The sequence below is a fragment of the Maniola hyperantus genome, chromosome 9 (assembly GCF_902806685.2).
Source record: "Maniola hyperantus chromosome 9, iAphHyp1.2, whole genome shotgun sequence".
In the NCBI taxonomy this organism is placed as follows: Eukaryota; Metazoa; Arthropoda; class Insecta; order Lepidoptera; family Nymphalidae; genus Maniola; species Maniola hyperantus.
Genome location: NC_048544.1, coordinates 1,858,216 through 1,880,673, shown reverse-complemented (window position 1 = coordinate 1,880,673; position 22,458 = coordinate 1,858,216). Strand labels below are relative to the sequence as shown.

General features: G+C 42.0%; 1 protein-coding gene across 5 annotated transcripts in view; it reads left to right on the top strand.

The window, feature by feature from the left end:
* Positions 1-19,434, top strand: part of LOC117985511 (P protein-like) — a 57,687-nt gene extending 38,253 nt beyond the window's left edge. For all 5 annotated transcript variants that reach the window (XM_069500995.1, XM_034972250.2, XM_069500993.1 and 2 more), the window contains exon 17: positions 14,352-19,434. In XM_069500995.1, the coding sequence (XP_069357096.1) occupies positions 14,352-14,530 (179 nt within the window). In that variant the 3' untranslated portion in view covers positions 14,531-19,434. The remainder of the gene's footprint in view (positions 1-14,351) is intronic.
* The last annotated feature ends 3,024 nt before the right edge of the window (positions 19,435-22,458 follow it).

Below are 22,458 nucleotides of genomic sequence, written 5' to 3'. Positions count from 1 at the left end.
ATCATGCGTCTCAGGGTGAGTATCATGTTGTCGGTTGACAATGATGTTGCGATTTCCAGGTGCACGGCGCGCGTCGTTAGGCATGTATATAGTGCCACCCATCGTTTATCGGTCTTTCTTCCGATAGTAATGGTTATCGGACCGAAATAGTCTACAGCTGTACACGTGAACGGATGCTGTTTCTGTTTCAGTCGTTCTATTGGTAAGTCTCCAACTGGTGCTGCAGCAGGGATAGCTTTGTGAGTTTTACACCATTGGCATTCTCTTGCTATTAATTTCACAGTGTTTCGCAAAGATGTCACGTAGAATTTTTGGCGTATCTCGTTCATCACGGTGTAGTGGTTGCCATGGTTGTACTGCTGGTGGTAGTGTTTCACTATTAGTCGAGCGATTGGGTGTTTCCCGTCGAGTATAATAGGTTTTTTGTAGGAGATCGCTATGTCTTTAGCAGCAGAAAGACGAGTTTGCAGATGCAGTATGTCATTTTCTATGACGGTGGTGAGTCTTCCAAGGCGTGATGTTTTATTGAGGCGTTTATTTTCTTGCAGAGTTTTGAGTTCAGTCTTGAAACTTTCGTTTTGGATGGCTCGGATTATCAGGTTCTCGGCCTTTTCGATGTAATCGTGTGTTAGCTTTATTCTATGCGGGGTTGCCGGTTTGTTTTGAGTTTGATTGGTCGGTGGATTTTGTCGCTTCGTCTTATCTTTATGAGGTTTCCAGCTTTTGTCTTTCGTGATGCGCTTCGTAGCGGCGATGCTCTCGGTTTTCTTGGTAAGTGCTTTAAAGCGGTCGACGCTTTGCAAGAAGCGGGCTGTGGCTCGTAGGTATCGTGTCCATGATGAAAACCTTTTTACATCAAGTATCGGCATTTCGTTGTGATGTATTGTTGCGACTGTTTGTACTTTTTCTTCGCCCGTAGGTAATAAGGAACGGTCGCTTTTATCTTGTGGCCATTCTTCGGAATCGTATTTCAGGAATTCGGGTCCGTTGAACCATCTGTGATCGACATTGAAGTCTTTAGGTGGGTTTCTGGTGGCATCGTCGGCTACGTTATGTTTCGTAGGTACATATCTCCATTCGTTGGTTTTAGTGAGATCTTCTATTTCGGCTAGTCGGTGCGCGACGAACGTTTTGAAAGTGCGTGGGTCAGATTTGATCCATGCTAGCACCGTACGTGAGTCTGACCAGAAATATCTCCTTTTGACGGAGTTATCCATTTCGTTTTGAATGCTCGAGGCTAGGCGGCAGCCCAGCAGTGCGGCTTGGAGTTCTAGTCGCGGTATCGAAGTTGGCTTGAGCGGGGCGACTTTTGCTTTCGCCGCTATGAGTTTGACGACGACTTTGCCTTGTTCGATCGTTCTCCAGTATGTTGCAGCTGCGTAAACATTTTCGCTGGCGTCTACGAAAGTGTGTAGCTCCCCCTCGTCTTGGGAATGTGTGCATCGTGGTATGTTCAGGTCTTCTAAGCATTCTAGGGTGTTTACCCATTTTGTCCACGGTTTTATCATGTCTTCGGGTATGGGGTCGTCCCAGCTTATACCCGTGCGCCATAGGTGTTGTATAAGCGTTTTTCCTTGGATGAGGACCGGAGTGGCTAGGCCCAAAGGATCGAATACCGACATGACGGCGCTTGCTACTTCTCGCTTCGTAGGCGGCCGTAAACCGTGTATCACATCTTCCGGCGTGTTGCGGAGATTTAGGGTGAATTTCAAGGCGTCGTTGTTTATTTGCCATATCATTCCTAGAGTTTTTCCGTATTTGTCATGATCGCCAATATGTTTGTGCTCTGGTTGGTCAGTCTCTAGGTCTTTGATTGCGTCTGGGTGGTTCGATGTCCAACCTCTCAGCTCAAATCCACCGCTTTTGTGAATTTTGTCCACTTCGCGGCTCGTTTCCAAAGCTTCTTCGGGGGTTGCGAAGCTTTGTAGATAGTCATCCATGTAATGACACCTTTGTATTGCGTTCACTGCTTTTGGATGTTTTGATTTAAAGTCTTCTGCGTTCCGGTTTTTTACGTAGATCGCTGAGCAAGGCGACGATGTTGCTCCGAATATCAGGGATTTCATTCGGTACTCTTTTGGTTCCTCGCTTTCGGTCTCTCGCCAAAGAAAGCGTAGGCTGTCTCTGTCTTCTTCGCGAATTATTATTCGCAGGAACATTTCCTTTATATCGGCTGCTACAGCCGTGGGTCCTTGCCTGAACCTTAATAAGACTCCGAACAGGGATTGAAGTAGGTCGGGTCCGGCCAGTAGGGCGTCGTTCAGGCTCTTTCCGTTTGTCTTTTCGGCGGCATCAAATACAACCCTTAATTTTCCCTTTTGCGGGTGTATTACAGCGAAATGGGGTAGGTACCAGGTTCGCGGTGATGTTGGTGTTGTGGCAGCTGGTTCTGCGTATCCGTTTGCCAAAAGGTTTGTAATCTGTTTGCTGTAGTCTATTTTGAATTCTGGGTTCTTTTTAAACTTGTTTTCTATGCCGTTTAGTCGGCGCAGTGCGCTTCGGCGGTTCAATGGCATGGATTCGTTGTCTGTTTTCCACAACAGTCCACATTCAAATCTGCCTTCGGGCAATCTTCGAGTTGTTTTTTCAAGTATTGCTAGTGCTCGTTCTTCGGGATCGTTTGTTGGTTTTTTGGGTGTTATTCCCAACGAGTCCAGACTGAAGTGAGATTTGATTAGTTCGTCTATATCCTCAGTTTTTTTTTCAAAGGTGTGATTTGTGAAAAGCACTGGTTTGGGCGTTTCCGTCTTGAGCCCGTGTAGGATCCAACCCAGGCTGGTTAGCGACGCCACTGGTTTCGTTGGATCGCCTGCCTTGAGGTCCCGTGTTACTATTAGGTGCCAGTTGTCTTGGCCGATTAGTAGCGTGGGTGGCGAGCCGTCGTATATGAGTTGGTCTTCTATATCTCTGAGGTGAGGGCAGTCTTCGATGTCTTTTTTCGTTACAGATTGAGGTCTCAGATTCAGCTGGTTAATGGTGTGGGCTTGCAGGTTTTCGTAATTCCTTGAGCACAAGCCTCTTATTCTTAATTTACATTGTGAAGATTGTTCGGTCCTTATCTGGTGGCCACTGATGCCTTCGATTTGTAGGCTTCCTTTGGGGCCTGTGGCTCCTATTTGTGAGGCGACTTCTTCTAATAGTAGGGTGACTGTGGACCCTTCGTCGAGTAGGGCTGTCACTCGCGTCGACCCTTTAGGTCCGTGCAGTTCTACTGGTACGATTTTGAGAAAGGCTCGTGATGTGCCTATGTGGTTCACTGATACAATTTTATTTGTTTCCAGTTTTCTTTCCTGGTGAAGAAGCTCGTGGTGTTTCCGGCTGCAACCTTCTTTTGCGCATTGTTTCACTTTGCATAATAGATGCCTGTGGTTTGTTTTTAAGCATCTAAAACACATTTTTAATCGTTTCACCGTCTCCCATCTATCTTTCACGGGTTCTCTCAGAAAGGAGTTACATTTTGTTATGTCGTGTGCCTGTTCGCACAAGAGGCACTTTTCTTCGTCGATTGCGCAGGCGGCTAGCACTATCTTCATTTCTTCTTCGAATTCGCTGTCGTAATCGTCGTCCGACTGCTCTGACTCACTTTCTATTTGGACGACGTTGACTTTCGCCTTTCGGAATGGGCGTTTGTTGTTTTCTGGTTTTGATCTTGAATAGCTTGGGCCAGGTTCGTCGAAGTCGTTCGACATTTTGGTTAAGAATTCGGAGAGCAGGCTGAGGGTAGGCTCTCTCTTTCTGTCTGCTCTAAACTCCTGCCATCTGAATCTGACTAGCGTATTCATCTTGTCGATGATTTTGTCGGCTATTTCGGTGGCATATAGATATTCTGTTCGGTCTAGTTGTTTGATGGTGTCCACTGCATTAAATACTGCGCTGGCGAAGGCTCCTATACCTCTCAGGTCTTCCGTCATTTTAGGTAGCTTGTGTAGTTCAGCTAGTAGTCCCTTTATGATGTATGTTGGTTGTCCGAATCGTCTTTCCAGTTCCTTCAGAATGTTGTCTGGTGTTGAACTCGTATATAAGAGTGACTTCACTGCTTCTTTGGCTTGTCCTTTGAGGGCTCTTCTTATTCTAGCTATATTCTCTATGTCCATGAAGTGTGATGCTGTGCTGGTGAAATGTTTGCTAAATGGGATCCAGTTGATGGGATCCCCGTCGAAGTATGGAAGGTCGCTCATGTAGGTTGGTGGTTTTCTAGGTGCGACTTCTATTTTGTGTTGTTGGAAGGCTTTCATTAGGTTTTCTATTCCAGCATCGTTCTCGCGAGGGGTCGTTGGGTTTTTGTTGACCCAATTGTTTACTCTCTCGATCTGTTCTGGGTCTTCCTCTTGGTCAGAGCTGTCTGCTAGTTGTGCTAGCTCTAGTCTTTTTTGGGCTAGCTCGGCCTCGATTTTTGCTGCCTCTAGTCTTTTTTCCTGGGCTTGTATGCTAGCTTGTAGTTCGGCGCGTCTGCTTACAGAGGTGCGTGAACCAGCTTTTCTTCTAGATTGTTTCTTTTCCATAGTTATAGTTTCTTCTGTGTTTTCCGTTTGGTCGGTACTGGCGGTTCGGTCGGAGTCTTCCGTGCTTTTTGTGTTGCCAGTAACGTCCGTACTGTTAGTTTGTGTTGATTCTTCCTCGGATGAGTCCTTCTTGGCCTTCTTGCTCCTTGTTTCGACGTGGCTCATCTTTGGTCTTCTTTTCCCTACGTTCCCTACGTCCCTACGTTCCCTACCTCCCTATCGGCCCTATCAGACCTGTTCGAGTGGTCCCGAGGAACACGCTCTCCCAGGGATGGAAAGTGAGGAGTGGGTAGGGGTAGGAACCGCCCAGCAGAGAGTAACACGCGGTTGGTGTGCGCAGGTAGCGAGAGGAACGCTCGACTACCCTAGTGCGGGCCCTCCAGGAGGCCACCAACTCACGTGCACCGTACTGGCGCGGTCGGACTGTTCCAGACTAACAGCCAATGAAGGCAAGCTGGCAGTATCGTCCGGTATACTGCTCCCGCCGTGAGGCGTTGACTTAACTGTCTGCCGTTTGGCACCGTTAGGTGGCAGACAGAAAAGCGCGGTAAAACCGCTTAGGGTGTTCGCTGTAAAGAAACGACCTCCCCAACAGGCTTCGCGGTCTTCAGCGGAACTCGTCGGAGCCCCACGTCAATGCACCCGCAGCGATGGGTCGATACCTTTTCTTGTACTTCGAACTGTGAAGGTCTTGCGGAGCGAAGCGATCTTCCCACGGTTGCGGTCTTCGGCGGTGCTCTTCGGAGCCCACTTCAATGCACCCGCAGCGTGTTGGATTCCTCTTCCTCTGCTTGTCGGCCTTCGAGTCTGTAGTCGACGAAACGATCTTCTCACTTGTTGCGTCTTCGGCGGCACTCTTCGGAGTCCACTTCAATGCACCGCAGCTCGTGATGGATTCCTTTTCTCAGCTAGGCAGACTTCTGGTGACGTTGACTTCTTGACGGCTCGATGTTGATTGTTGTTGCCAGCTTCTTATTATCCGGCGCTCGATGGACCATGCACTGTGGTGGATCGGTTGATCAGAGACCACAGCGGGGAGGGGTGAAGTAAAACACCTTTTTCTTGTTTGGCGGACGGAAGTCCGCTCGCCTCGAGCCGTAGAGTGGAAGTGCGTGTCGAGCATTTTTTGTGTTGTTTCGGATTGACTATGCTGCGTAGGCCCTATTGGCCGCTACAGCGTCACCGGGGGGGTTGGCGAGCGCGAAGCTCCGCCTGGGGGTGAGCCCTAGGGCTCGAAGAAATAATTCGAGAGGTCGGGGGGCAACGTCCTCCTAAGGGCGCCTCCTGTGAGGCTCGGACCACGGCTTAGGATGACGTTGGGATGGGTGGATTTGTCGGTTTTGTTGGTTAGTCCGTACGCCCCCGAGGCCGTGGCGTGAGCCCACGTCCGGGTGACGTTAGAAATCGGGGACCTCGTCTTCGCCGGCGAAGACGCTGTGATGAGGTTGAATTGTGTAGCCCTACGAGATAGGGTGCATTGTCGGTCATGATTTGATCGTCGGGGTCGTTAAGGACGTGCTTAGGGCGTCTTTTATCTGGGGGATCGTTTCGGTCAGGGGTGTAAGTCGCTGCCTCAACTATTAGGGGGTTGGGGTGTCTAATGGCTTTCTCAAAATAATTTTTGGAAAGCTGTTTAAAGTAATGAGCTATTGTCGGGAGTTGGAGGTCTCTGTGGAGGTCCACGTTGCGCATGTACCACGGGGAGCCAGTGGCCGTACGCATAAACTTATTCTGTAGGACTTGGAGAGGTTTGAGAGAGGAGGGCGGCAGGTGTGCAAATGCAACACAGGCATAAGACATTATTGGGCGGATGCACGTTTTGTATAGCGTGACTTTATGTCGAAGTGACATTTTGCTCTTTGCGCAAATCATGGGGTAAAGACGGGAGAGCACATACGCTGCGTTCTTGCGGACTCTACGAATGTGCGCGGCGAAGCTCATCTTATCATCAAAGGTTACACCCAAGTACTTGGTATTAGTTTGCCAGGGAATGGGGCGGTCGTAAAGAGTTATTTCAGTCTGTCGAAGTTTGTATTGTGATTTCCTTTTGGACTTTTGAAAGAGCACTGCTGCGCTTTTCTCCGGGTTAACCTCTATCCTCCAAAGGCGGAACCAGTGGCCTAGGCTACTGACTGCCTTTTGGAGTCGAGCTTTAACGTTCCGGTAGTTTAAGTCGGAGCTGTATAGAGCGGTGTCATCCGCGAACTGGGCTATATGAACATGAGGGGATCTGGGAATGTCGCTGGTGTACAGCGCGTACAAAAGTGGCGAGAGCAGGGAGCCCTGAGGGACTCCTGCTCGAAGAGGTCTTGGGGAGGATAGGGTTCCATCCAGACGGTAGCGGAAAGTTCGATTGGTGAGAAATTCTCGTAGTAAACGTACGAGTCTTTCGGGCACGCCTAGATGGTAAAGCTTGTAGATCAAGCCGGCGTGCCACACCTTGTCGAAGGCTTTGGCTACATCGAAGAAGAGGGCTCCCGTTGGGATACCTCTCGTTTTGAATCGGTTGAAACCGAGAAGGATGTGCTCCGTGAGGCGGTGCACTTGATGAACACATGAGTGTCTGGTTCGAAAGCCAAATTGCTCGTCGTTGAGGAGGTTTTTCTCCTCTACGACGGACCTAAGTCGATTGAGGATGACTTTCTCATACACCTTGCCAAGGGTGTTGAGCAAACTAATGGGGCGGTAGCTAGTAGGGAGGTTCCTAGGTTTCCCTGGCTTGGGGATGCCTATAACGGTAGCTTCTTTCCACCTGTCGGGGAAGGAGCATCCCGCCATGAGGGTGTTGAAAATGACAACCAGGAGGTTGATTAATACGTCGGGGAGTAACTTTAGAGTTTTGTTATTAATAGAGTCAGGGCCTGGGGCTTTTTTTGCGTGAAATTCTTTGATAATTTGACGAACTTCGCCGCTATTCGTCGGGAGGATTGGATCGCCACCTGGGGCGGAAGAGAAGATAAATGCTAGTTTGTTTTCGACTAGTTCTATATGGGACTTGTCTACAGAGATGGTGCTCGGGGAGCATTGGGCTTCTAAGCTATCGGCCAAGCATTCGGCCTTATCGACATCTTCAAAGGCGGGCGGTTGATTGGGACGTAAAAGCGGAGGAGTGGCCGAGACAGGGTCGGCTTTGAGAGCTCTCGCCAGGCTGTAGTAGGCTACATGCGATGGCTTGAGCTCACTCAGCTTCCTGTCCCATTGTTCGTCGCGGAGTTCGGCAAGGCGAGCCTTTACCTCCCTCTGGGCTCTCCAGAGTTCTCTCCGGTTGTCGGCGTTAGGACATGCGTCATGGGCTCTACGTTTAGCGTTTTTGATTGTGATGAGCTCTCTGGCGTCGTCCGGCAACTGTCGACGGGTGAAACCGTTCGGCATCTGTCGGGAGCAGGCGCTTAGAGCATCGCGGATGTGATTAGTAAGGTGCAGTGAGGCTGCATGCGCTTCATCTAGACTACCTATAATGTCAGGAATTTGAGAGATGTGCACTGAGTCTATAGACTTAAGATGCTCTGAGAGCTTCTTGAAATCAATGACTGTTTTGGTCGGGGGGGCCGCGGTGGGCGGGGGTCCTAGCCGCATTAGGACGGGACGGTGGTCTGAACCTAGCTCGGACAGCACCTCCAAAGGACTCACCTGAAGGGCGATGTTCTTTAGAAGAGCTATATCGAGTATGTCCGGTCTGTCTGTTGAATTGTCGGTCATTGGATAACGAGTCGGTGTGTCAGGGGCTATAACTATGAAGTTAAGATCGGGGCGGTGCGTCAGTCTTTCGAGTTGGCGTCCTCGTGAGTTCGGGGAGCGGCAATTCCAACTTTGATGTTTGGCGTTAAGGTCTCCGGCCACGATAACGGAGTCTCCTAATGAGAGAAGTGCGCGGATGTCACTTTCTAACAGATCTTTCGAGGGAGAGAGATAGACGGATGCTAGTATGACCGACGGATGGCCAGTCATACTCACCTGACATATGGACGCTTCCATATTGGTTAGTTGTGGAGGATCGAGAGGAGTGCAGTGAAGAGCCCTTCTGTAGTATATAGCAGTGCCACCCTTAGCAGTGGCCCTGTCGTTTCTGACTATATTAAAATTAGCAATTCTGGGATTACTTCTACTAGGTTTCAAGAAGGTCTCTTGCACTAGGAGAATGTCGGTTTGATGTGCACATACAAACTCGCGGACTTCGTCCATTTGGTCGATAAGGCCGTTCGCGTTGTAAAACGCGACCACTAAGGAGTGAGGTTTTAATCTACCTTTGGTTGTACTATCCATTATAGGTTTTTAAGGTTATTTATGGAGATGAGTAGACCCAAGTGTTGGGTAATGGCTGTTTTGGGATCTTCCCTGAAGGTCCGGGCGAAAATTTCCATCTCCACTATGTCAATAGAGGCGAGGACGGTTTCTATTAATTTGAGATTATCCGCAGCGTTTGCCGCTGCGGATGTATGGAGCGGTTGCTCTGGCTGGGGCTGGGGCTTAGGCGTAGACGCGGAAGCCTTGGCCGGGGCTGGTTGGGCGGGCTTGGCCGGGGCTGGTTGGGCGGGCTTGGCCGGGGGTGCCTGGGTGGGCTTGGGCGCAGGAGGGTTAGTCCTGGGAAGGGGTTTGTCCCATGCGTTGGTGGCCGGAGCCGGCGCAGGGACGAATTTTTGGGTGGGTTGGGGAGCTGCAGTAGGTTTGCGGCCGGCCGGTTTGACCCTTCGCTTTTGCTCCTTGGGGGCTTTAGGGCATCCGCGATAGTTCGCGGTATGCCCTTGAGACCTGCAAAGAACACAGCTCGGGGGCTCCTCGGTTGGTTGCTTCCTGGGGCAGTCGGAGGTGCCGTGGTCCCCTAGGCACTTTACGCACCTAGGGTGGGCGAAACAATTCCTTGCGGAATGGCCGTACATCTGGCAGCGATGGCATTGGCCCATCCTGCCGCGGTTACGGGGGGGCTCTATTTTGAGGCCAGTAAGGCGACACACTGAGGTTATATTATTAACTTTTTTACCCGCGGGGGAAAGTTCTAAAGTTACGAGCACCATCTCGTAAGGGACTTTGGTTCTAGGATGATACATCCTGTGAACCTCCAGGACTGGCAGCTCCTGGGAAAGGAGGTCTGTCTTGATGAGCTCTGTATCGAGCTCCTTCGGAAGGCCGCGAATGACTACGCGTAGAACGCGTTCGTCGGGAAGAGCGTAGGTATGGAACCCTACATTCTCTTGACGGAGAGTCTTGGTGAGGAGGCGATGGTCGCCTGAAGTCGGACATTGGACTTTGATTCCAATGGCGGTCGAGCGGGCACTCGTGAACGAGATGCCCCGCTGGTCTAACAGTGGCAAGATGCGCTGCCAGCTGAGTTTTTCCCTAATAAAAAGGGGAGGGACCTTTTCCCTTGGCGAATCCTCCATGGGGGAGTCTTCCGACTCCTCCTCGGGGGTTGCCTGGGAGGTTGTGGGTTGAGTACCGGGCCCTGAAGGGGCTGCAACGCCCACCTTTTTAGGTGGGTTTGCGTGGGACTTGGAGGCCTTCAGCTTTCGCTTCTGGGCCTTCGTTTGCACCGTCGTGAATTCCTCTGTTTCAGAGGAGGCTGGGGACGTTTCGGAGTGAGGCTCCTTAGCGTCGGTCGGTATAGGTTTTGGGGCTGAAGGCCCAGGTTGGGTCTTGGAGTGAGGCTCCTTGTCAATCAATGTCGAGTCCGAGTCGTCCTCACGAGAGCGTGTCGAGCACTGAAAGTGCCCGCTTTTATTCGGTCGGAGGCGTTCGAAATTCCGAAACTCTTTATTGAAAAAATCATACAAAGCGAATTTGTGTGGTGGGGGTAAATATGGCTCCCAGTCTAATCTTAACAATTGAAGCGGTAACTTACAGCTATGGGAGAGTAAGTGTTACACAGTTTTGGTAGTATTTTAATAAAAATGCTTATGTTAATTATGAAAGGAGATGGCGATGCCTCTATACATTTTTAAAAGGGGGTGGCTGTTTGCCCAATGAGTAAGTATATAAAATTAGTCTTAAAATGAAAGAATTTACATTATTTCTTATGTCCTATCTAGCATCTTACAAGTAGGTATGTACAATAAGTTCTATTTAGTATCTAAGCATGCATCTAATAAGTAAGTATCGAAAACGAGTGTTCATACAGGTTTTTCTCTTATCTTTGATTCGATATATAATTTAAATAGATTTCTACTATGGTAACAAAATAATATTACATTACACAGCATAGTCTGGGAAGAGGTCCCGCAAAGTAGATTTTAAACATTGTAGGTACATAAAAAATGGCAAAAAAAATGACCACCGCGAGCGTAGGTCTCGCAATAGTAGCGATTGTATCGAGCTATTAGCTTTTAATCTCGTAAATGTAAAAAATAGATAAAAGTTGCCCGGCGTGAGCGCTAGTCTGGCAAAAGTAATGTTCCTAGCGAGCTGTTTCGATGTCTCGAGCCAATGGCTGTTGCAATCTTCAACAACAATGCTCGGCCTGTAAAAAGATGAAATGCAGAAACAAATAATTTTCCATCTGAAACGCCATAAGATCTTTTATATTCCTCAACGCGTTCGATGAAACTGCGCGGATCACCCTGTCCGTTGAAATTTAACTTCCACTTGGCAACATTTTTATCACCAGTGCAGTCAACGGCGGTACTCTCGGAATCCAGTGATTCGTCGTGAGACGACTCATTGTCAGCATCTAATCTGGAAATCAAACTCTGCAACTTTGTATGTAATTCACTCTTCCTACTTATTAAGCTGAGTTCGGAACACTGTATTCTCAAAATTCTAAAGTACAAATGTGAAGCTAAAGCTTTAGACCTACAGAGGGCATGTCTATCTTTAGTGTCAGAACACTTTTTTAATAAATCTTCTAAGTCTTGAAGTTTTTTAGTAATAACCCCTAACTCACTTTCAGAAGTGAAATCCGTCTCTAAAATTGATTCAGAAGGAATTTCCTGAATTAATTGTTTTAACTGTTTCTTTAAACCTAGCACTGTAGGTGCTGGAGTTTCGGAACGAATGGATACCTCATAACACAATTCGTCCTTCAAAAGTGAATGAAACTGGGCAAAAGTCTGTTCCATTGTGTTAAGTCAAAACACATTTAACAAAATATCGAGCTTGTGTAACTGTCTATGTTTAGCCTTATACAAATTGGTTAAACACAAACACAAAAGAAGTTATTTAAACTATTAAATATACACAAGCAAAATACACAACAAAAACAATATTCTTAAGTCTATCCTAACCTATTTTATCAATTATGTTCCTATTCCAAAATATTGTTAATAATACAAGCACATATTATTACTATAGTAAACAAAATATAACAAAATAAACTTCCCAAAATTGAATAAATGATTGTAAGGTGCAGTATCACCTTTATGAGTACACAGTGTGTTACAACCTTTACAATTACAAAAGTAAACAGGCAGCAAAGTTGCAATGAACTCTGACTAGCATATTATCTTTCAAAAAAAAACAAAGAGATTGTGCAATGGTTTGATGACTGTTACTTTACACTTTTAACACATAACCTAAAATACAACAAAATCTGTTTCTAAATGTCACTTTAAACTACCAGCATTCACTTAAACTTAACATGTTTTGTGTGTGAAGTAGCTTTTATCATAACCTTAACACAGCTCTAAACAAAATTTCAACAAAATAATGAAGTATCAAGTCACTGAAAAAAAAATTGTTCATAACTTCATACTTGAACTTAATGTAATCTCTGAATATAGTTTATATATTTGGTTTCACAAGTTGTAACTCTTAGTATTTATAAATGTATGTGTGTAACTAGTTAACAGGACATAGCGTTTCAAAACTTTAATTATACTAAGTTACCGGAATTTTCAAACATAAGATGTACTTACTATTGAAAGCAATACCCAACAACAACTCAGTTAAGCAATGTTTATTACTAAACTGAAGGCAAACATTCACTTATACACCTCCAAGGTAAGTCAAATAACATAATTGAACGGCATAAGCACCATTTATAATGTGTTAATTAAATAAGAAAAAAAAAACCAATGTTGGACTATACTCAGAAAATTACTTAAACTATCAAACAAAATTTCTAACTATTAGTTATTATTTAGTTAGTTAACCATAAAAAAACAGCTTAGTGCTCTTTGCAATGTGTCACTACTTAGAAAATTGTACAATCAGCGGAGTACATTTCATAAAATTCACAAAATTTCTCAAAATATACTGAAATAACTATATAAAAAAACGTTCGGGCGCCATTTGTAAGGGTGGTAAATCGGGCGGAATAGAAATATACCCGGATACGGAATAATCTACCACCTTACAAAGATTAGAGGAAAAAAAAATAATTTTAATTTACTTTACTTGATCTATCTACCTAGTAAAGAATAGAAGCTAGCCGTCGACTCCCTTGTAATGCATATGAGGTGTTATAAATGAAATTTGCTAGATGTTAGGCAAAATTGTTTTTAATGTAACTTTTACCGGGGTCGCTTAATACAGAATGATGGCTAATAATGCTTAGTTATTCTAGCTTAATGCCAAGACTTAATTTAGATACATTAGAATGACTTAGGTAGATAGTACATAAGATCTATGTTTTAAATTTAAGATGCCATTGGCATGGAATAGACAATGACACAGTAAAATTCATAAAATTGTTTCAAAATAAAAGCTCAGTAGTAAAGACAGGGTTCTTACTGTACACATACACTAAGAAGGTTCACTAAACTGTTCCAGGATACAAACATTTGCTTACTTGTAGGTGCGAAGACTGCAATGTAGCTGGACGGCATCGGCCAAGATCCAAAACTCAATTTATTTGATTCTTCACAACCGAAATGTTTCATTACAAAGATTTTCACCAAGTCTTATCCATAGAAATTAAGTTGCCAACGTGAATGTGCAAAAGAAATAAATACGAAAACCGAAAACTAAAAACGGAAACGCAAACGGAAAACGGAAACGCAAACGGAAACCCTGCAACAAAGAAAAACAAGATTATAATTTGTGCTGTGTGAAAATTTCGACACGTGGAATTTTCCCGATCAAACACAACTCACCTATTGAACTCCTGGCCACCAATGGTTTTCAGGAGTCCCCCACAACCCATTATCCTCATTTATTTGGGAAGGTAAAATAACTGGAACTGAAAGGGAAAATCATGAAATTAGGATTTTCTCTAACCAAACCGCCATTTTGTCGAATCCACATTACTTGATTTTTCACTCACCATAATTGATGAAACATTGAAATACGTTAGGATGATTAAATTTATAACTATTGTATTTTCCCAGGCGAAGCCATGGGCAAAAAAAAGTGAGATTTTCCTGGAACGAAAAAAATTCGTCTTCACATGTTGACTCCAGAAAAATTCTAAATCTCACCAATCGGTGTTGCCTGACGCAACCCGAGTGTGGCCGCTCTCATTTAGTTTGATCATAAAGCCAATTCATTTTTGAATATTTGCGGAACCTAAGGATATATTATAAGAACCGTTTTGTTAATGACTTAACAATAAACAAATGATATTATGGTTTTATTTAATTATTTTGTTTTATTTTTACGACAATTGACAACGAAACAAACGCCATCTATTGTGGCTCGAATGAACTCTGAACATCGACCCACGCGTAGTTCTGCACCTTGATGCTAGGTGGCACCAACATACTTTGAACAAAATAGATTTTTATTAAAAGCGAAACGCTAGTTAGTAGTTCAAAATTTACAACGTCACAACCTAACGGATCGACTTGATTTTTTGCATGGATTTAGTTTTATCCAAGAAAATCTATTTTTCAGGTGTTTTTAAACCCTAAATCCACGCGCACCAAGTCGTTGGCATCAGCTATATGAAGTATGATTTTTTAATTTAGTTTTTTTGTCTAGGTAACGGCACCCTAATCGGCGCAAGCGCTAACGTGGTGTGCGCGGGCGTAGCGGAGCAGCACGGTTACCGGTTCACCTTCATTCAATTCTTCAAGCTCGGCTTCCCCATCATGATCGGACATCTTATAGTCGCGTCGGGGTATCTTCTTCTCTGCCATTGCGTGTTCACTTGGCACTGAGGGCCTAAGTATTGTTGTCATTATCACATTGCTACAATCGCAGTAGGGTATTTTACAACAAGCGAGAAAAAATCTAAAAAATGTATAAACAAGGTAGTATTGGCAATAAATAAGCAATCGAAAAACGTAAATTTCAGTTTTTAAAATTATTCAACGAATTTCAATTACAATCTCATTTGTTCTGATTGGCTGAATTTGTGCTATTCTTATTGCAACAATGCATTGTGGCCAATAGTGAGCGAGCATTAACCAATCAGAGATGATTGCGATCGTGACATTGTAGCTGTCAAACAACCGCGGTAGGGCCACTGTTCTACAAATATTCGAAACGCATGAAGCTATATAGCCGCCATGATGAATTTGCCAACGCCGACTTTGACGTCACATGGATTGAAGTTATAATGTATTTCACTAAGAAACCCGACGACCCGAGTCTAGTTTTATTTGGACCAAAATCAAAATTATTGTATTAGTTATAGTGTGATTTTCTGTGAACCCTGTACCTTAGTGATCACCTGTGATAAATAAATAATCTTTTCGTACTTAAAGATATTAAAATTATAAGTACTATTTTAATGTAGCATGTAAGTAGACTCTAGAGACTGGAGTGACTGTATAGGTAGACCAATCTCTTGTCAAATACGGAAATGAGATTCCAAAGTTAGCAACACTGTACTCTGTGAATATTCGATGTATACAGGATATAATTGTTACACTACATAAACACAATGAAATAAAACAAATTAAATAATCACCTGTCTAAGAAAAATATTTTTTTAAATTAAAGTTTTACGGTTTTTAGGGCGCAAAAAAATATAGTGTTAATTTTTTTGATATAATAGGACAAATATTAACCATTTAAGACCAACTTAAAAAAATTGTCAAGTAGCCTATTAAGATAAGGAAATAAATAAAGGCTTTGAAATTGAAATAAACACAATTCAATACCAATAACCATTAGTCTCGTATTGTACTTTTTGTGATTTAGAATTTTTCAAACCCGCAATGTATAGCGTGCAAAACTCGGGTCAATGCCCCACCTACGACACGGCACGGCACTGACTCCGAGTGGACTTTCACAACATTCGTTGACCTCTAGCGTCAGTCAGATGTTTTATTTCTAATATATCGTAAACTCTTACAAAATTATAGGATTTTTTAATAAATTTTTTTCGCGTTTTTTTTTGTGGTATCATATCATCAGTAACTATCATCTGTCTTCATTTTTACCAACGTTCTGGTTACACGCTGTATAGTAGGTACTCTGTGGTGAATATTGTTACTCAGTGTTATGACACTGAGTAACAATATTATTTGTTACTCAGTGTTTAAAGTTATTTGTTTTTTAGGGTTCCGTACCTCAAAAGGAAAAACGGTACCCTTATAGGATCACTTCGTTATCTGTCTGTCTGTCAAGAAACCTACAGGGTACTTCCCGTTGACCTAGAATCATGAAATTTGCAGGTAGGTAGATCTTATAGCTGGCATTTGGGGAAAATATGAAAACCATGAATTTGTGGTTACATCACACACAAAAAATTAAATTGTTGTCATAAACAAATGTTGCTATTTTCAACTTTCAAAGTAAGATTACTATACCAAGTGGGGTATCATATGAAAGGGCTTTAATTGTACATTCTAAAACTGATTTTTATTTATTTTTAGGCATAATAGTTTTTGATTTATCGTGCAAAATGTCGATAAAATACGATTGTACTACGGAACTCTCAGTGCGCGAGTTTGACTCGCACTTGGCCGGTTTTTTTAAATACATAATTTTTTTGATTATGCCGAAAATTTGCCTATGCCTATTTGCTATGAGATTCTGGTCTTGCTATAGATTTTTGGCAGTATCTTGATGCGATCGTGTAGCCACCACTGTTTTGATAGCGCTACATTTGACCCTAGGTAGGCTATGACACGACTACCCTATCCACGGAAAGAAGTTACTATAGCGCTGTCTCTGTTACATAATCCCATACAAAATATGACAAAGGCAAAAATCTCAGTGGGCATTAACTGTTTTGAGTCACTAACCAAAAACAAACGAAACTATGTTCTCTAATTGAATTTGTAATGTTTTTTGAAAACATTTGCGAATTGAATTTCAAATGTTTTTTGAAAACATGTTTGTGATTGATTGGTGACTCAAAATGGTTAATGCCCACAATAGATTTTTGCATCTATTATTTGTATGTGAGTACGTAGTTAACAGAGAGAGCGCTATAATATTTACTAACTTATTTCCACGGATGGGGTATATAGGTGTCATTGATTTCACATCCAGGCCGATTGCGAATCGACTGCATCTATCATTTAATGACAGCATCAATGTCAAAATATGGTTTTCCTATCACGGTTCGGTGAGACAGTCCACAAAGGATAGATGTGGACAAAAAAATGTTTTGACAATTCATTTACACTATCGATAAAATTTATTGTATGAAAAATGCTATTGCGGACGCGTTTTGAAGTTTGATGTCATATAAGAACCTCGACAAATGTTACGTCAAATGAGGTTTTCATTGAAACAACTCGAGAGGTGTTTTTATCAGTGACATAAGCTATCCGCAAATCGTTTTACTACTCATATTAATTAAAATAAAGTTATGAAAGGGATTAAAAAAGGCTATAGTAATTCTTCTGCTAGATAAGAAATCAATTATTAATTTTAGAAGCTAGTATAATAGTATAAAAGTATTTTTAGATTAATGTAAGTCTCATAAGTACTTTTAAAAGAATATGTGATGACTCTTTCATTAGTAGGTTTGATGCACAGAGTACATTAAATATAGAGGTATACTAACACTGAGAAATGAGAATCACAGAGTACTTTTTACACGCACCTATAACTTCTTGGAGAACAGTTATATGCATTTTAACTAAATAATTAAATATCATTGCTTTAACGGTGATGGAAAACATCGTGTGGAAACCTGCATGCCTGAGAGTTCTCCAAAATGTTATCGAAGGTGTGTGAAGTGAAGTCTACCAATCCGCATTTGGCCAGCATGGTAGACTATGGCCAAAACTCTTCTCACACTCAAGAGAACCGTACTCTATAGTGAGCCAGCGACAAGCTGAACATAATAGTATACCTTTGACTCCTTTGAGAACAATATGGAGAACTCTCAGGCATGCAGATTTCCTCATGATATTTCCTTCACCGCTAAATCAAGTTAAGTATAATTAATTGTTTAAAACGCACATAACTCTTAGAGATGCGTACCTAGAATTGAACCCCCAACCTTCAATTATTCAGAGGTGGACATCCTAACCACTAGGCTCTTCGGGGAACTTGTCCAAAAGTCAAATCATTTTCTGATTTAATTGATTTAGCTTTAGAAATTACTTTGGAATTTAAATTATTTAGGCAAATAAAACAACAGTTTGATGATTTTTTATGTATTCTTTTATTAAAGTAGATTAGATTCTGACATTTTAATTATATCACCATCTGCTTCTTATAAATCTAATCTGGCACCGTTCATTATTTTATTTGTGTCTGCACGGGGTCCAAGAGCTCATGTTCACAACATATTCCAATCCATACCTTTGTCAGGATGAAGAAATGAATGCAGCACTGTATCACCTTTGCCTGAAAAAAAATTATGATAACTGAGTAAGTGACCACTGACTGTGTTGCTTAATCTATACCACTAGGCACTACCAGCTTCTGTTTAGGTATGACGTTGTCTGCGAAGACTTTAGAATCAGTGTATATGGTATCTTTGTTACTAATTTAGCTAATCCAAATTGTTTCTTTAAATATTTGTGGTGCGAAGGAGTAAGAAACATCCAAACTTTCATATGAAGAGCAACGTTTTAGGCAGCTCTAGATACATAAGGAAACATACTCGAGAAAGCACTTGTAGTGTGGAGGTACTTACTATGAAGTCATAACCACCAGTAGCAATGGACTCAATTTGTATAATAGGTACTTTATGAAACGCTGTTAAAACTCCTCTAACTTTTCGGAGTTTAATACCATTGTAACAACTAAATATCACTTGCTTAGCTGTGAAGGAAAGGGAAGATCGTGAGGAAACCCGCATGAGAGCCTTTACTTGTATTGAATGATAACGTTTGTTAACTTACGAGTTCTAACTTCCAAGCAGCCACAGTCCGTCAATAAGGGTCCCAATACTTAGGCAAATCAGTGCCCAGGCATTTGCGTATAAGTTCAGTGAGAAAAACTAAGTCTCCGGAGTCCGAGGAGCAAGCAAAGTTGCAGAATTATTCACAAAAAACAAACGCGTAAACTAAGGAAAAACAACAAAAAATTGTACTTTGTGGTCTGGGGTTCTAAATAGTTACCACAGACTAACTACTTATTTGTAATAAGTAACGTAGCCAAATTTAGGAGACTGTTATGTCCATGTAAATTGCTAGATTACCAAGTGATTACCATAGATATTCGATTTAGTCGGGTTATAAATAGGTCCGTGCTACCAATACGTCATCAAAATGTCGATAATGACCAAATGCGATATAGTGCATTAGTCGTCCGCGATAGCAAATTTATCAACTGTAACGATCACGATTCTTAAGGATATTTCTATTGCGATGTCACATGTCAGTTTACGGCAATCGGTGGCCCTACCGCGGTAGTTTGACAGCTACAATGTCACGATCGCAATCATCTCTGATTGGTTAATGCTCGCTCACTATTGGCCACAATGCATTGTTGCTCATTGTTGCAACAAGAATCGCACAAATTCAGCCAATCAGAACAATTGATATTGTAATAATGATTGATGCAGGTTTTAGACAATCGCCCCGCTGCCTGCACGCCTAGCCTAATATTTGACAGATGTCGATTCAGCAAATTTATCAACTGTAACGATCACGATTCTTAAGGATATTTCTATTGCGATGTCACATGTCAGTTTACGGCAATCGGCCTACAGCAGGCCGATTGCCGTAAACTGACATGTGACATCGCAATAGAAATATCCTTAAGAATCGTGATTGTTACAGTTGATAAATTTGCTATCGCGGACGACTAATGCACTATATCGCATTTGGTCATTATCGACATTTTGATGACGTATTGGTAGCACGGACCTATTTATAACCCGACTAAATCTAATATCTATGGTAATCACTTGGTAATCTAGCAATTTACATGGACATAACAGTCTCCTAAATTTGGCTACGTTACTTATTACAAATAAGTAGTTAGTCTGTGGTAACTATTTAGAACCCCAGACCACAAAGTACAATTTTTTGTTGTTTTTCCTTAGTTTACGCGTTTGTTTTTGTGATTAATTCTGCAACTTTGCTTGCTCCTCGGACTCCGGAGACTTAGTTTTTCTCACTGAACTTATACGCAAATGCCTGGGCACTGATTTGCCTAAGTATTGGGACCCTTATTGACGGACTGTGGCTGCTTGGAAGTTAGAACTCGTAAGTTAACAAACGTTATAATTCAATACAAGTAAAGGCTCTCATGCGGGTTTCCTCACGATCTTCCTTTTCCTTCACAGCTAAGCAAGTGATATTTAGTTGTTACAATGGTATTAAACTCCGAAAAGTTAGAGGAGTTTTAACAGCGTTTCATAAAGTACCTATTATACAAATTGAGTCCATTGCTACTGGTGGTTATGACTTCATAGTAAGTACCTCCACACTACAAGTGCTTTCTTGAGTATGTTTCCTTATGTATCTAGAGCTGCCTAAAACGTTGCTCTTCATATGAAAGTTTGGATGTTTCTTACTCCTTCGCACCACAAATATTTAAAGAAACAATTTGGATTAGCTAAATTAGTAACAAAGATACCATATACACTGATTCTAAAGTCTTCGCAGACAACGTCATACCTAAACAGAAGCTGGTAGTGCCTAGTGGTATAGATTAAGCAACACAGTCAGTGGTCACTTACTCAGTTATCATAATTTTTTTTCAGGCAAAGGTGATACAGTGCTGCATTCATTTCTTCATCCTGACAAAGATATGGATTGGGATATGTTGTGAACTCGAGCTCTTGGACCCCGTGCAGAGACAAATAAAATAATGAACAGTGGCAGATTAGATTTATAAGAAGCAGATGGTGATATAATTAAAATGTCAGAATCTAATCTACTTTAATAAAAGAATACATAAAAAAATCATCAAACTGTTGTTTTATTTGCCTAAATAATTTAAATTCCAAAGTAATTTCCAAAGCTAAATCAATTAAATCAGAAAATGATTTGACTTTTGGACATTACTTTGGGGAATAATTTTAGAAGTTCCCCGAAGAGCCTAGTGGTTAGGATGTCCACCTCTGAATAATTGAAGGTTGGGGGTTCAATTCTAGGTACGCATCTCTAAGAGTTATGTGCGTTTTAAACAATTAATTATACTTAACTTGATTTAGCGGTGAAGGAAACATCATGAGGAAATCTGCATGCCTGAGAGTTCTCCATATTGTTCTCAAAGGAGTCAAAGGTATACTATTATGTTCAGCTTGTCGCTGGCTCACTATAGAGTACGGTTATCTTGAGTGTGAGAAGAGTTTTGGCCATAGTCTACCATGCTGGCCAAATGCGGATTGGTAGACTTCACTTCACACACCTTTGATAACATTTTGGAGAACTCTCAGGCATGCAGGTTTCCACACGATGTTTTCCATCACCGTTAAAGCAATGATATTTAATTATTTAATTAAAATGCACATAACTGTTCTCCAAGAAGTTATAGGTGCGTGTAAAAAGTACTCTGTGATTCTCATTTCTCAGTGTTAGTATACCTCTATATTTAATGTACTCTGTGCATCAAACCTACTAATGAAAGAGTCATCACATATTCTTTTAAAAGCACTTATGAGACTTACATTAATCTAAAAATACTTTTATACTATTATACTAGCTTCTAAAATTAATAATTGATTTCTTATCTAGCAGAAGAATTACTATAGCCTTTTTTAATCCCTTTCATAACTTTATTTTAATTAATATGAGTAGTAAAACGATTTGCGGATAGCTTATGTCACTGATAAAAACACCTCTCGAGATGTTTCAATGAAAACCTCATTTGACGTAACATTTGTCGAGGTTCTTATATGACATCAAACTTCAAAACGCGTCCGCAATAGCATTTTTCATACAATAAATTTTATCGATAGTGTAAATGAACTGTCAAAACATTTTTTTGTCCACATCTATCCTTTGTGGACAGTCTCACCGAACCGTGATAGGAAAACCATATTTTGACATTGATGCTGTCAGTAAATGATAGATGCAGTCGATTCGCAATCGGCCTGCAGGATTAAACCGAGTTTCCTCACTCTAGTTTACTCTGACTATGGCCTAAACTAAACTCTTACAGTACGCGGCAGAAAGTAATAATGTACATCGGCCTTTAGAATGACATTTCGGCTTCTTACAGCGATGTCTCTGTCACTCATACAGTGCGACAAGGCTATCTTGGCGCGTGGCGAAAATCGGTACTAACGTTGCCGTCAAGTGTCCCCTTTGTTCTTGTTTGAATATTCTAAGCCTTTGTATTCCAACAGCGCCCCCCTGTCAATATCATTCAAGTGGCAATAGATCCTTATTGCACTGTATATGACGTTTTGGCGCTCTCAACGACAGAGACAATGCTCTACAATGCTGAGGCTATCTCCTTCTAAGGGTCAATGTACATTATTTTCTGCCGCGTACTGTACATTCTGCAAGAAGACCCGTGCTTAGTAGTGGGCAGTGATGGATTGAAAGTAGTATTGTAGTTAGGTAGTGATAATAATGTTTAACTTAATATCTATTTTTATATTCATTTTCCGTTGTACGATTACGTAACGATATTTATTTCAATTTTAAGTTTATTAATATTATTTAATACAAAGTATATATGTTTTGAGAAATAAAATACAAATTATTTAGTTTATATGGAATTGTTTTCTTTCTAACCGACTTTGAAAAAGGAGGAGGTTCTCAATTCGTCG